Raw genomic sequence first — 16,777 nt, 5'->3', positions numbered from 1 at the left:
GTTAAATGCTTAGCACAGTCCTTGATATACTTCTTTTGAGGCAAATGGATTAAAAATCACCTACACTACACACCTTAGCAGAAACTACGTCATACCATTCCTAATGGTCTACTGTAAATCTTGAGCAGAGAAAGAATCCGACAGACTTTTTTAAAGAGTAAAAAAAGAATAGGCCGGGCGCTGTGGCTCACGTCTGTAATCCCAGCACTTTGGGAGGCCAAGGCGGGTGGATCACGAGGTCAGCAGATCAAGACCATCTTGGCTAACATGGTGAAACCCCGTCTCTACCAAAAATACAAAAAAAATTAGCTGGGCGTGGTGCCGGGTGCCCATAGTCCCAGCTACTAGGGAGGCTGAAGCAGGAGAATGGTGTGAACCTGGGAGGCGGAGCTTGCAGTGAGCTGAGATTGCACCACTGCACTCCAGCCTGGGCGACTGAGCAAGACTCCGCCTCAAAAAAAAAAAAAAAAAAAAAAAAAAGAGTAACAGCAGAAACCTCCATATTTATTTTCAGTATCATAAAGACTGTGAACATATCTGGCAAAACCAACATACCAAAGCAGTTACTAACAGCTATACGATTTTTATATTGAATCTAGCTCCAAAATACTAACATCAATACCTCAGAAATTGGGAAGTTTAGAAAAAAGTATATTTCCTCTGAAATAAAAAGAAATGCATACTTAACTAGCATACTATCGAAAGCAAGAGATAGTTTTCTGAATAACAACCAAATAAAACCACACAGAGTTTAGGGAACACTGGCACAATATGATACACCATTCTCCAAGGCCACTGTGGTTAGAAAGAGAAGAAATGGGTTTTAATTTCAACATTAGGACTCAGAAATTAATTTCCTGGTATTGCGAAGCATCTGATTACAAAGGGAGGCTTTTGAACTTGTGTTTCATTAAAGACCTTTAAAGTGAGAAGAAAGTCTCATGTATGTATTAGATGTAAGTGAGGCTCTCTTCCTAATCCATAAGTCCCAGTGACTGCCGTGACACACTGATGTGTAACATGAAGAATTGTGTCACAAAGTTCTGGATTTAGAACTTCCTCTAAATAAGCTCTTTCAACCAGAACAATACCATCTACTTCTACAGGTATTTGAAAATGTGCAGAGGGGCATTTTGAAATTGTCACAATGACCTGTAAGAGAGAACAGAGGGGAAGGATGCTAATGGCAATTAGTAGTTTGGCCCCAAATGCTAAATGAATGACAGTCACACTACACACATGATGGCATTTCATTTACTCCCCTCTTCCACCCCGACCAAAAAAAATTGTATAAATGTTCCCTATTCCCCTCTCTCAGATGGTCAAGCCACGCCATTCCCTTTAAACTTAAAAGTCCGGGGCTCAAAACAGAGACTAGATTTACAAACTGCAGCCTACTGGCAGGCAGCTTAATTACTACCACTGTTTTCAGAAGCTCTTGTCTTGTCTTTTTTTCATTATCATAATCAAGTACAGTCCTCTTTCAAAGGTCTGTGTTCAGTTTTCTCCACGGGCATAGTATTTTGCCCCTGCTCCAACACCAGACTTTTGGCTAGCAGATATGAGAAAAGACCTCCACTCTAGTACACTATGCCAGAACAAAAACTCGCCAAGTATCCTTGGAACCTCGTATCTATAGATGAAGGAAGAGAAATTCCATAACCTCCTGAGAGCATATCAAATTTTTGTGTCTAGCAGTACATGTGCCTCTTAATGGGAACGAGGTCCATAGTACTCATAAGACTCTCAAGAGACTATGACTTTAAAATATTAAAAACAATTGCTCATTGAAAATGATCCCCCAAATCTTTTACAATTCCTGTGCTTTAAAATCTCTGAAGGTTTCCCAGTATCTGTAATATAAACTCTCTCAACATATTAGCTAAAGCACTCCACAGTGAAGCCATCACTCAAAATACTAGAATTCAAAACCCATCCTGGCAATTTTTAATGTACTTTACAATTCTAAGAAATCAAACTACTTCCTTCAAACATATGCTTTCCTTCCTCAAAGTTCTGCTCACAATTTCCCTCTTCTGAAACATTTTCCTGTATCCTCAATGAACAAAATCCTAATCGTTCTTCATGTTCTAGTTCACAGGTCACACCTATAAAGATTTACCTACCTACTCAGCTGAAATTAACCTTACTCATCTGTGCTTTCATAGTATCTTGTATTTCCACTCTAGCACTTGTCACATTCTCCTTGGTTTATGGTTACAGTGAGGTGCCCAATCTCTGGGCTGAGCATAAGTACCAGTCTGTGGCCTGTTAGGAACCAGGCTGCACAGCAGGAGGCGAGCGGCAGGCGGGCGAGCAAGCATATCCACCTCCTGTCAGAACGGCAGCAGCATTAGATTCTCATAGGAGTGCGAACTCTAATGTGAACTGTGCACACAAGGGATCTAGGTTGCATGCGCCTTATGAGAATTTAATGCCTGATAATCCGAGGTGGAACAGTTTCATCCTGAAGCCATCCCTCCCTTCGCCCCCGCCCTATCCGTGGAAAAACTGTCTTCCACGAAACTGGTCCCTGGTGCCAAAAACGTTGGCTGGGTTATAGTATTGTAATGTTTTCCCTGACCTGGTAGAATATAACTAAAGGACAAAAGCTGCATCTTATGCCTCACTGTGATCACCAGTAAGTGATACTGTGCCTTAAATAATATAGGTTTCTAATATAAATATCTACAAAATTAAATTAAAATTAATACTGGGTACAGTGGCATATGCCTGCAATTGCAACACTTTGGGAGGCCAAGGCTGGAGGATCACTTGAGCCCAGGAGTTTGAGACCAGTCTGGGCAACATAGTGAGACCCTGTCTCTTAAAAAAAAAAAAAAATTAGCCAGGTGTGGTGGAATGTGCCTGTGGTCCCAATTACTTGGGAGACTGAAGTGGGAGGATTACTTGAGCCCAGGAGATTAGGCTGCAGTGAGCCATGATTGTGCCACTGCTCTCCAGTCTGGGGAACAGAGCCAGAGCCTGTCTCAAAAAAAAAAAACAAAAAAAACCCCCTTAGATTTGCAAGGAAATTTGGCTATTATTAAACAAAGATGAAAACTACATGGAAGAATGAATGTGAAAAGCATATGGCAATTTCATCCCTTGAAACTTACAAAATGGCCAGTCTAGGCCAGTTAAATCCAAGTTCATATACCCACAAATTCTTTCACCCAAAAGGAAAGCCAATTCAGTTATAGAAAGCCTATATGAATAGAAAATGAACGAATGTTAACAAAGTAGTCTGCAAACTATAAAGCATTACACAATATAGATAACTAATCATGACTGTTACAGTCTACTATCCTTTAACGAAGTGTATTTTTTAAACTACCAGACTATTTTTTTAACAGACCAACATAGTTATAAAGAGTTTTATGGGTTAAAATTAATTAACTGAAACAATTCATGACTATCTTAAGATGATTTAAGAGATCATTAGATGCCCAGGTGAAATTATAAAAGTATGAAAAATATCAAAGGGAACTGATACTAAAGTTTTATATTTTAAGATTATGTTTATTATATAGAACATCAAGTATACTAAGCAATGAATAATTTCTAAAGACAGAGATTTTTTGTCTTCCTTTGTTTAAATTTCAAACTGTTTTATTCATAGCAAGTTTTTTATAAGAAAATTCAAGAAGTAATAAGACTTGGCCAGTTGAGGAAGAACACTTTGTATTTCACATGGTAAACCAGATCATGAGGGAAAAAAACCAACGATTTTCTAGGTCAAGAATGCTCACTTCAAGCATTCCTCAGTAGCTTCAAGGCTCTACAGTATATTATTCCAGGCAAATGGGCAAGGAATAATAAATGAGTGAAAGAGAAACTTCTGGGACAAGTTTAAGTGCTGAATAATTCTCTTATTTTGTATACCCTGTGACCTTCCTACAGGAAAAGTGTGCTAATAAAAACCATGCTTGGCTGGGCACAGTGGCTCACACCTGTAATCCCAGGACTTTGGGAGGCCGAGGCAGGTAGATCACGAGGTCAGGAGATTGAGAACATTCTGAGATTGAGAACATCCTGGCTAACACAATGAAACCCTGTCTCTGCTTAGAATACAAAAACTGAGCCACGCGTGGTGGCACATGCCTGTAGTCCCAGCTACTCGGGAGGACGAGGCAGGAGAATCGCTTGAACCCAGGAAGCGGAGGCTGCAGTGAGCCGAGATCGCGCCACTGTACTCCAGCCTGGCAACAGAGCGAGACTCCATCTCAAAAAAAAACTTGCTCATGGGCTACTCAGTTTCTATTCTTGTACCCAAAACCATATGATGTTAATTATTCAGGAGCATATATTAGAAATGCTTTGTGCTTACACATTTTTGTTATAAAAAGACTTTTTATGTTGCATCAACTTATGCAAAAACATAAGTAAGAAAATTTTAGGTTTAAAAATATACAGCCACCTGTTAGCTGAGATACTTCAAAAAGCAGTATCCAAAGAGGAGGAGGAGTAGTAGTCCAAAATGCACTTACAATGACAAAAAAGGTCTTACAACAAGCCATATTACAACATACATTTTAATAAAACACATTGAGTTGTACAAAGCCTATATTCTTTTCATATTCCTTTGTATATTTTATTTAATCTTTCTCTAAAAAGCTAATTAAATGGTGAGAAATAATCCAAAGAATTTCAGAATCAATGTATTTAACTGGGCATATTATGACACCTAAATGTATGGCAGAATTCAGTCTTGGTAGCAAATGCTATAATTTAAAAATAATGGTCCTCTATTTTATAAGGAATGTTGATTTATATAGAAAGTAACAATATAATAGGAATACAGGATTATAGATAGGTAATCAGAAAATTTGAATTCTAGGTTCTAACTAAGCACTACTACTAAGGAACTGAGCCTAATATTTTCTTAACCTCTCTGGGTCTCAGACTATTAAAAAAATGGAAGTAGGAGGGTTGATTTTATATTCCATTCAAGAAATTATGATTCGGTTCACATAAGCAAAGGCTTTTACCCAATAATAAATATATAAAGTATCTACGTGTCAACATGTTAATGTCAGTTAAAAAAGAGCATTATAAACCATTAGGCACTGAAAATTCAAATTTAAAAATTTTAGTGCCTCATAAACAAATACTTTAAAAAAAAAATTTAAGGCCAGGCAAAAAATAATTACATGTGTTAATGAAAGCATAATCACAATAGGAAACCACACAGCTAATTAAGCCCCAGTTTTTGCCTCAAAAATGTTATAAATTAATGCTTCCTCTATTTTAGAATGTTGATAACTAATACTCTGCAGAAACACTACAAACATGATACTACACAATTAACACAAAATTACTAACTGATTCTGAAATTAAGCACACTTCATTTAGAAAAGCCAAAACCAAATTATTTTTACCAGGTGCAATTCTGCAACTTATGAAAATGCTGAAAGGCAGGATCCTAAACTGAAAGTGTAGGACTATAAAAAGGGTAAAAAGTGCATGGGAGCAGTTACATTTCTACTTTTGTCCTTTATGAAATTCACTTGGCAATAAAGAAGGCATAAAACTGTTATGTAACTCTATCTTCAAATTTTTAAAGTCAAATATAAAAACGAAGAAGGGAGAGGAGGCCCTAGAGCTTAGAGCTGCCCAACAAACAGATAGTAGAATTCTGTATTCAGAGAGGGAAAACCTTATACTTAAACAACCTGTAAATAAGTAGGTCTTTGATCATGAACTTTTAAGTGACTCACGAAGAGAATCAAGCAATTTTAATAGGACTGTACTAAGGTTCTTTCTTAGAGAATATAAAACATGGGGTACCTATTCATTTGTCAAGACCACAATTTAATTTTTTCAATCCCCAAACTAATTGTTATAGATCAAACAGATTTGATTTAAGGTGAAACCTTACTCCTGAAAATTATGAAGCACAAAATATCAATTAAGATCTTCAAATAGGCCATCAAATTTGTTTTTTAAAAAAATTTCTTACTGTAATGAAGTCATTCCCTTTAACCATTCTTCCTTGGTAAAAAATCCCATGCTTTCAGCCTCCAATTTCCACGCTAAAACTAACATAATAATCTGGAAAGAACAGAACATAAAGGATAGGGGAAAAGTCAGCATAGAGATAATCATGTCTATATTTATCATGGAGAGCATTTTTACACAACTACTTCCATCCTTCAACTATTAAAGAGTATAACCTCTGGAATTATTAACTATATATAAAGAAATTGAGATGTGCCAATTTCTTAAAAGTAAAAAGTTCTAACAGTTTCTGAAGGTAGAATCTCTTATTCTATTACATGTAACATTTGTATCAAGAAAGAACACATTTGCCCAATTTAAACTGATTAAATGTGCCCTAAATGCAAATTTACAATATTAAACATGAAGAAATAAAATCTTCATACAAGATTAAAGTGTCTCAATTTTCATAAATTTATGAATATGCTATATCCCACTTATATTCCATTCTACTTAGAAATAAAACATACATTTTCAGGTTCAACACCAATGTCTTCACAAAATTTTTCCATTCCTTCTGGCCCTACAACTTCATCAGGACCTTCAAAGACAAAAATAATTTACATTATTTTGTTATAATATCAACATAAAACATAAACCATCATGCTAAAAGTACCCATGAACACACAATATTTTGCAAATAATTAAATGTGAATTTTGGCATAGCTTTGATAAGTATAAATATTTGCTACAGGATTTAAAATTTAAATTTTGTGAAGTATTCTTTGAACACATTATAATATGAAATTAAGAAAATTTAAAAAGCAGCAAAGAAATACTCCATTAGTATCAATCATGAGTCAGTACAAAAACTCAAACCAATCCATTAAAAAAAAAAAATTTACTGAGAGCTTACTCTGAATAAAATTTTTGACAACGTATGAATATGAAAAAACATAAGGCAGCTGGAGCTTCTTAATCTACTGGAATATCAGAACCAACATAAAGTTCAATACAGTAATCAGAAGGATTTAATGTTTACTTATAAAACAGGCCATTTATTACCCTTTTGAAATATACTCAAATATAATTTAATTATTGAAAAAGACAAACGTATTTTGGAAATAATGACTTATGGAAATTACTATACTCCATTTCCAGAAAGAGCTATTTTCCTTATCATCTTGGTTCTAAAATAGACAGCAAGCATTAATATCACCTTAATGTAGAAACAAAAGTTTAATCTTTCAATTAGCTAATGTCTATCATTTGTCCAAAAATTAATTACTGGTATTTAACTTGTTCCTTATTTTACACCCTTAGCAACACTAATAAATCAATACATCAATTATCATTTTTTCAAAATGTTACAAGATTCCCAAAATACAGTAATTACATCATCACTAGTCTCTTTTATGACTGGATAAGACTAAAACAAATGTAATAATATGAGAAATGTGTTTACTGCTATGGGATTTTGAAAATATAATCTTGAGATATTATTCTTAAGAGTCAAGAGAAGCCTCTATTTTCCTTTTTAAAGGATGAAAATCTTCCAGCTTTATAAACCATGGACTAGACCAAGGCTGCTCAGGTAGATTTGATAGCACCATCTTCAGGTTACTAGTACAACATAAAGTCAATACATTCTTGCTGCCTGGGATCCAAGCTGCTAAGATGACATTAATACATGGTCTGAAGCCAAAACTCTTTTTAATTTTTCTGTGTACCATGGTAAATGTTATTAGGTTTAAGTAAGTACTAACAATGCACTCATGTGTTAAAAGGTGAAGGGGGTGATTGATTATAGGGTGCTTTTTCTTCCTTTATATATTTGGAAAATTGTTTAAATGAGAATGTGTTAATTTTATAATTTAAAAGGCATACATATACAATAAAGGTGTTAAAAATGCATAACTGAGTATGTATTCTTATATATGATTGAAAGAAAACAAAAATCAGATTTAAAAATTTAAGAGGCCCAGGTGCGGTGGCTCATGCCTGTAATCTTAGCACTTTGGGAGGCCGAGGTGGGAGTATCACTTGAGCCCAGGAGTTCCAGACAAACCTGGACAACATAGGGAAACCCTATCTCCAGGGAGAAAAAAAAAATAGCTGTGTGTGGTGGTGCCAATCTGTGGTCCCACCTATCCAGGAGACTGAGGTGGGAGGATTGCTTGAGCCCAGGAGTTTGAGGCTGCAGTGAGCCATGATCACACCATTGTACTCCAGCCTGAGAGAGAGCAAGGCCCTGTCTCAAAAAAAAAAAAAAAAAAAAAAATTAAGGGAAAAGACAAATGGTTGTTTTAAAAGCCATGATGAGAATATATTGTAAATTTTTCTAAAGCATCAAGAAAACATACTTGCTCTCAAAGTTGCCATTAGAGATTCGAAGAGAAAGCTGAAGAGGATGTCAAGAAATACCAGTATAAGCCAGGAGTGGTGGCTCACGCCTGTAATCTCATCACTTTGGGAGGCCGAGGCAGATGGATTATGAGGTCAGGATTTCAAGACCAGCCTGGCCAAGATGGTGAAACCCCGTCTCTACTAAAACTACAAAAATTAGCCAGATGTGGTGGCAGGCGTCTGTAATCTAAGCTACTCAGGAGGCTGAGGCAGGAGAATCGCTTAACCCAGGTGGCAGAGATTGCAGTGAGCCGAGATTGCGCCACTGCACTCCAGCGTAGGTGACAGAGCGAGACTCCGTCTCAAAAAAAAAAAAAAAAGAAGAAATATCAGTATAGCCCCCCTAGAAACTGGAGGATTACTTGGTGATTACTAATTAAAATTTGGTTAGAATCAAGTCAAATGAGATTACATAGAGATATAATAACTTATAACTTAGATAAGGTCTGTAAATGTTAACTGACTTTGCCAACGTGATGTAAATAGTAACAGATCTAAGTCGAAAGCAAAGTCTATAACTAATGTGCTTTCCCCAGACTGCAAAACGTTAATCCTTCCAATAACATTGCTTCCAATCTTTCTAATAAAACTACTGTATGGGTAAAACCTCTAGAGCTAAATTTAATTAACTCTTTTGGACAATTAGGTTTCCACTCAATTGAAGAAGCTATAGAAATGATTTTGTTCATACTAGGAGTTCATGCTACTCTACCAGCTAGGTACTATATTAGGACTATGCAATTCCAAACTTATTTTTTGACTCTATGAGATCTTAAAACTGCCCTTTCACTTTCCATGTTTTTAATTACCATAGGTCAGTACACTACTGAATCATTAATTTAACTATCACTCGAGAATGAGGTCTTGTGAAAGAACAAAACGGCCTTATCACACATGATATAATACCATAGTAAAAAGTTTAGTGATATTTTCAAAACTAAAAGAAAAACACCAACAATTTCCTGATTTCTTTATAACTATAAAGAAATGTTCCCAGCTATATCTGCAAGGCCTAATACCATGCCAGCCATAACAGATGCTTAGGGGGGGGAAAAAATGCTCAGTGACACAGCACCTTCAACATGAGCTACATAAGAGTAGTTAATTTTGGAACATTGTAAAAAACACAACCAGTAAATCTGATGGTGTAATGCTATTACTGTTTTAATAATAATAACAACTAACATTTGAGTTCTGACTACCAGGTATTGTGCTAAGGGCTTTACATGTATTATTCTCAGTAGGCAAAATTATTGCCTTCATTTTAATAAGAACACACCCATGTCAAGACAGAACAGTTACTATTTGGCAAAAACACACGGTTCCTCCCTAAACAGGTCTCTGCACAAAGTGGTCTCCACAGAGAGGCCTTCCCTAATCACTCTATCTGAAAGTCCATCTAACCCTTCTTTATTCTCTATTCCTGAACCTCACCATATTTATTATCCTTATAACTCCCCACAATCTGTACTTATCTTGCCTACATACCTGTTTACTGTCTTCATCACTAGAAGGCAAGTCCCCCAAAGGCAGGGATCTTGTCTGATTTGCTCAGCACTATATATCCAGCACTCAGCACAGTGCCTGATTCAAAACAAGTGCTCAGTATTTATTGAATGGATGACAGAAGTTAACCAAGAGTACCAAAATTTTCTTTGCAAAAGTGAAAATTAGCTTAAATAAAAAATAAACACAACATGATGTCTATTATAACAAAATGTTTATAACTATATATAATTATAAACATTATAAAATTTAAATACAAAATACATAAAAGCATAGTAGTTAAAAGCATGGAATTGGGGCCAGGTGCGGTGGCTCAAGCCTGTAATCCCAGCACTTTGGGAGGCCGAGACGGGCAGATCACGAGGTCAGGAGATCGAGACCATCCTGGCTAACACGGTGAAACCCCGTCTCTACTAAAAAATACAAAAAACTAGCTGGACGAGGTGGCGGGTGCCTGTAGTCCCAGCTACTAGGGAGGCTGAGGCAGGAGAATGGCGTAAACCTGGAAGGCGGACCTTGCAGTGAGCTGAGATCCGGCCACTGCACTCCAGCCTGAGCGACAGAGCAAGACTCCATCTCAAAAAAAAAAAGCATGGACTTTAGAATCAGAAGGACCGGGGTTTGAATCCTGGCTCTTGTCACTGTATGATCTTGGGCAAATTAATTAATCTAAGTCTCAGTTTTCTCATCTATAAAATGAGGGTATGGCCAAGCACAGCAGCTCATGCCTGTAATCCCACCACTTTGGGAAGCTGAGGTAGGTAGATCACTTGCGCCCAGGAGTTCGAGACCAGCCTGGGCCACATGGTGAAACCCCATTTCTACAAAAAATTAAAAAAATTAGCCGGGCGTGGTGGCACATGCCTATAATCCCACCTACTAGGAAGGCTGAGGTGGGAGGATGGCCTGAGCCCAGGAGCTCAAGGCTGCAGTCATGATGGCAGCACTGCACTCCAGTGTGGGCGACAGAGTGAGACCCTGTCTCAAAAAATAAAGTCGTAGTGGGGAGGTGGTGATAATACTACCTACTTAACAGAACAGTCACAAGAAAAAAATAATATACCTAGGACAATTCCTGAATAATGCAATTATTATGTTGGCTATTAAAAATGCTAATACAGTAAACAAATGTTTAATTAGAATCTTATGTTACCTAGAAAGTTCCTAGTTGAGGAAAATATTTTCTATTTCTATTGTATCTAGTAACCTTTATAAATGAAATAAGATGAATGACCTTTTGATTCTATATCATGCATACCAGTAAAACTGGCATTTGGGATAATGGGTCAACATTTTAAATGGAGGTCAGTAAGAAATGAATTCCCTTCATTTAAATTGGGTTAGTGGTTGTCTTGGGATGCCAGTAATAGCATTTACTTCTGGTCTAGAAAGAATCTGTTCTGTCACTAAACAATTTTAAAATTGTACTTTGGGATCACTCAGCTGATCCCAACAGTGAAGTTACTGCCCCCCTTTCAAAATAGTCTCACATTCCATACAATTAGCCTAAACTTATACCTCAAGTTCAAAGTATACCACTTTAGACCTTAATGTGGATGAGCACTAAATATAAGGCAATAGCTACATATACACTTTTATTTTAAACAAATATTTTGAGAATGATGGTGACTAAAAGGAGAAAAAAAAAGTGAAACAGGTTAAAAAAAAAAAAAAAAAAAGAAAACAGGGAAAAGAAAAAGAAAAGCTTTCAAATCAGTAACTCCAAAAAAACCAAAACTATTCTAAGGGGAAAAAATTTCATATATGCTTATGAGATAGTATAAGTGTTCTTGTGCATATATTTGCTTAACTCTTCAGCCTCATCTCTGGCTGGCTTTGACTTTTGCCTCTAAAACACAACCCCACCTGGGCCTAGGGCTCTTCATCCACCAGTTACAGGATTTAACTGAGGTTAAGTTAGCTCCTCTAGAAAACTCCCATGACACTTTAAAAGCTGGGTTATATATTCCTCCTATGAACTCTAACAGTGTATCTTCTGAATACAGTATTTATCACACTGTATTAATATCAGTCTATTTATTTTCTTACTATTGCATCTCTAGTAGAAGTGGATGGCTAAATGATAATTATTAAAAGGTAAATGTGTTATACAATTATAACTGGGGGGTATAAATCTTTTCCTATGTCTCCCCAAAAGTTTCAGAAAATGTTAGTTCAGAAAAATTTCAAAAAAAGAATATTGAATAGAAATGTTCTATTATGTATATCAAGTACAAAAATGTTTTATTATATACCTTTTATTTTCCAGAATACTACTTTAGCCAATGGATGTAAATAAGTGAATCTTTGTTTACACATTTTATTAATAGTAAATGAGTTTCTTCCCTCCCAGTAAATATATACTGAATATATATTTAAAGAAATATCAGCCTAAATTGGCAACAAATTTTTAGCCTACCCACAATCGTCAGTCCCGACCCTCATCCCAGTTCACAGCACTAACACATAGCAGGCCTGTAACAGATAATTTGTTAAATGAATGAGCCAAATAAACTTTTGAAGCATATGACTGGTATCTTCTTACATTAATTTCATTACCTGCATATTCATAAAACCAAGCCAGGCACTTCTTGCTTGAAAAATGTTCCTCTCCACTTATTAGTCTAGCAGGGGGTTGGGATCTGCAATAGCTTAGAAAACACACAGATGCCTAAGATTTTTATCACATCTCAACTCTTAGAGAAAAACTAAGTTCAAAATTAACTACTTCAATTCACATTAAACAAAGATTTTTTTTTTCTTCGGTTGGCATTACTGGAAAAAAATTGAAGTTGTTAAGTAACTGCAACTTGAAACAGTAGTCTATACATAAGAATTATCGGCTAACAAAACCCAAACACCTCTTCACTCAGTATCAAAATCCAAAAATATCAGTAAGTTATTTCCTCACATTTTAAAAGACTACAAAGAAGTTCAACCTAGTAGTTGGAAAAGTATAAATATTTATTGTGATTCTATTGATTTGTATACAAATTCTATTTGTGTGTAATAGATAAATATTGAAAACACGAAGTATATTTTGATACTTAATGAATCAATATTTCAAAATAAAATGTTATATTAAGAGTTGTTTTATCACCTAAGCTTAGATTTTTAAAGATAAATGATGACTTAGGACCTAAGGGTATATTAAATTTCACAGATTTAAAAAAACACAACAAAAAAACCCTAAAAGTTAATAATAGTCCAAATAATTGGGACAGGGTATTTAATCCTAGCTTCTGTTCATTCTGTTTCATTTTTTTCATAAAATTTCTCTTTTTCATAAAATAACTAAAATTTGGTAAGTTCAAAATGGCCTCTAGAATTTAATGACTTTCAGAGAAACTTTTTTCAAGGAACTCAAATAATTATCCTACAATGATATAGAAATGCTAGAACCTCTGTAATTGAGTAATGTAAAGTAAGAGTATTATATTTAAAAATTTAAATTGATAGAGCAAAGTATCACCTGAGTTCTAATAATACTCCTGCTCAGCAATTTTGATGTACTTAAATAATTTTAATACATTATATACTTAAGATGGCCATGAGATAGAGTAATACAAAAATGAATTAATAATTTGCCTATATATTATAAAAATATGAGCTACTAAAGAAACCCATGTCAAATTCTAATGTTGGCTAACAAGAGGTATAAAAAAAGTGTATCATCTTTCACATTAATAGCCCAAGAAATACTTCTTAGACTCCTTTATCAAAACACAGTACTGAGGGAAAAAAGTCGACCAATTACAAAAAAGATGACTAGATAAGTCATCTACCTCACAGTTTAAACAGATCTCTGTTTAAGGAGAGCTCTAGCATTACTTCCTTCTTATAATCCTGGCTACTGTCTTCTTTTAATAGTAGCACCTTAAGTTGTCATATCAAGTGCCAAACATTGATGAAAAGGCAGCTAATATGGGTATTTTTTTAAAAAGCATTTCTCAGTCGGGAGAGGTGGCTCACGCCTGTAATCCCAGCACTTTGGGAGGCCGAGGCGGGCGGATCGCGAGGTCAGGAGTTCAAGACCAGCCTGGCCAACATAGTGAAACCCCATCTCTACTAAAAATACAAAAAATTAGCAGGGTGTGGTGGTGGACACCTGTAATCCCAGCTACTTAGGAGGCTGACGCAGGCGAATCGCTTGAACCCGGGAGGCGGAGATTGCAGTGAGCGGAGATCGCGCCACTGTACTCCAGCCTGGGCGACAGTGGAAGATTCCGTCACAAAGAAAAAAAAACAAAAAACAAAAACCACTTCTCACACCAAAATTGCTGTTATTTTTTTGTAGCATATAATTTTGCTGTGATGCCTCCAGGATATGCTACAAAGGGATCAAAGAACTACTACTATATAGTTCTGCCTTGTCTTCTTTCTTACCAATAGGACAGAGTACAAGAGTTCACAAATTATTTAATTTATGCTGAGAGCGAACAGCGTCCTGAATGCTAGAAGACAAAAAGCATGCAGGGCCTTTCCAACTCTGCACACAGGCACTTGGCATAGGTGAGGCACTATACTTCCAGAAAATGGGGCTCCTGCAATTTAAAAGGCCTCCTGCTGGGACCTTCCGGGTTAGGCCACTCCAAATACTAAATATGGAGGCCAATTACAGCACACAAGTTTTCCTTTCTACCATTCCCAAGACAGTTGACAAGATTCCTTATGTGCTGCTTTCTTCACACTCTACAAAGAAATTCTAGAAGTGACCCTTCCGCGGAACTGCACTCACTTCTAAGTCTAGAAAAAAAAGGCAGAGGAGCGATACGGGAGTAGGAGATTGAGGGTCGGTTGTGGGGTGGGGGTGGGGGGCAGCGCAATTTACATATGCATCTGTTCCCCACCCTGCAGGGCACGTAGACTCTTAACGTGGGCGGCTCTTCTAGTCTCTCCATAAACGCCAGCGTGCACACACTCGAACACGAGGTCGGGTCGGGCGCGGAGACTCGCGGTGTTCGGCACCTACCGCCTAGCTCGATCAAAGGGGCCTCACCTGTCTCCAGCCCCAGCCCGGCAGGCCGGGCCCGACTCCTTTTCCTCCAGTTGTCCAGCAAAGGAGGGAGGAGGGAAGCTTGAAGGGTGGGGGGAGATGGTACCTGGAGATTTTACACTTTTTGAGGCCTCCGTCTTCCGCTACTGCGGCTGCCACCCCAGGGGATTTTCTCTTCTTCTTCACCGGCATCTTCCGCCCTCCCCGGCAGGGTGGGCAGGGGAGCCGGGGAAGGGGGTCCCTGTCCGCTGGAAGCCCCTCAGCGCTGGCACCCAGTTCCCAGAGACAGCAGCAAGCGGAGGAGCAGAGTCGCCAGCCCGCACCGGCGCGGCCCAGCCCGGCCGACGCCCGCTCCCAGGTATCCTCGTCGTCTTTCTCTGACCGGGACAGGGCTGGCTCCTCGCCGGTGAACACTGCGGTTCGTTCTCACCGGGAGGAGATAACGCGGACAGCGCGGCAGCTCCACCAGTCACAGAAAGCAGAAGGCTCAGCCTAACCCGGAGGCGAATCGCGGAGGCCCGGAAGTGACGCGATCGCGGAGCCGGTCCCGGGAAGGGGCGTGATTCCGGTTGCCTCTGCCACTCGTAGGTAGGCCAGGCAGGGGGGTGCTGTCTGACCCTCGCAACTGCGGCTGCCCGCGGAATTCTGTATTCTGTCCAGAGTATCCTGACGTTTCTCATGGAGTTTCTGCCGCGCTCTGATGCTGGCAGTCACCGCCAAAAAATGAAACTACTAATACTTTGCAGTTGACGTTAAAAATAACCTGGTAAAGTAGACCAAGTTCCACTTCTGAACTCTTCCACACGATAACCTCACCTGAAGTGTTCCCACCCCTTAAATGCATTGTCACCCTGTGTCTTGCGTGTTTTCTTTATGGGCCTGTGATCAGCCTCCCACTCCCCCTTCTCCCTTTTCCCTACCTTTGCCTATCACTTTGTCCTGTATTGAAACTTAGCTCTACCATTATTTCCGCAGAGCTCACCTCTCCTGTAACAGATAGTAGATGACCGCTACTTAGTAGGGAGAAATTTGGGGGACAGTTCTAAGGAGCCTCCCCCTAGACCTTACTAACCAAAACACACTGTAATCTATTCACTTGCACTTAGGTGGAAATACTGTTTTTAAGTAATGGTTATTGTATGTAAAGACATAGTAGAAATTCGTTAGTAATTCTGTTGGTAAAATAAATTTATCTCTGCAAACCAACTGTGATGGGAGAAGACTAAAAGTCTGAGTAACAGTTGAAGTGGTTCCTGTGAAACTACCTTCACAATGGCACCCTAATCTGGCCAATCCGAATATCATATTTCCTTAGTGTTATTAATGAGTTCAGGATGGACGCATACTCAGGCTAGGCCAATGAGTGCCAGTGACACAGAATTAAACCACCAGGAAGCAATTTTATTTCCTATGGATTTGAACCAGAGAAGGTACGGAGAATGAAGCCAAAACTCAGAAGAGAGCAGTAGCAAGCAGAAAAATAGAAAAACCAGAATATGATTATATGATATGAGCCCAAAATCCATGATATGCCCTGGAATTTTCAGTTATGTGAACCAACGAATTTCACTATTTTGCATATTTAGTTCAATTCTCTGTTACTTAAAACCGAAAGAATGTTAAAGTATATGATCCTTCAACCCATTTAAAAACGCATGAGGCCAAAAAAAATCAAAACAGAATCAGAGAAAGTCTCTAAATAGAACTACCATCTGCAAAAAGCACAGGACAGAGGAACATGTTAAATACCCAATGCAATCAGCAATATCTAGATGTCAGAAAAGTCTACAGGACAAATGACCCAAATTCTGAAACAAATTATTAGGATGAGAGGAGAGAGAAGGAGATTAAAAGAGACTTAAAGGATATGTCAGTCATTTTCAGTGTGCAGTTCTTATTTGAATTTGAGTCACACACAGTTTAAACAAT

General features: G+C 37.8%; 1 protein-coding gene across 4 annotated transcripts in view; it reads right to left on the bottom strand.

Moving 5' to 3' along the window:
* DCUN1D5 (defective in cullin neddylation 1 domain containing 5) overlaps nucleotides 1–15,378 on the bottom strand; it is a 30,425-nt gene extending 15,047 nt beyond the window's left edge. Inside the window, exons 1-4 of one of the 4 annotated variants that reach the window (XM_009187173.2) lie at nucleotides 14,955–15,378; nucleotides 12,412–12,503; nucleotides 6,471–6,541; nucleotides 5,963–6,054 (exon numbers count right to left, since the gene is read on the bottom strand). In XM_009187173.2, the coding sequence (XP_009185437.1) occupies nucleotides 5,963–6,054; nucleotides 6,471–6,541; nucleotides 12,412–12,503; nucleotides 14,955–15,040 (341 nt within the window). In that variant the 5' untranslated portion in view covers nucleotides 15,041–15,378. Of the gene's footprint in view, nucleotides 1–5,962; nucleotides 6,055–6,470; nucleotides 6,542–12,411; nucleotides 12,504–14,851 lie in introns of all 4 variants that reach the window. The other 3 variants (XM_009187174.1, XM_017948907.2, XM_017948906.3) reach the window with 3 other exon arrangements.
* Between the last annotated feature and the right edge of the window lie 1,399 nt (nucleotides 15,379–16,777).

This window comes from Papio anubis, chromosome 12 (assembly GCF_008728515.1).
Source record: "Papio anubis isolate 15944 chromosome 12, Panubis1.0, whole genome shotgun sequence".
Taxonomy (NCBI): Eukaryota; Metazoa; Chordata; class Mammalia; order Primates; family Cercopithecidae; genus Papio; species Papio anubis.
This window is presented reverse-complemented; position numbering and strand designations above follow the sequence as displayed.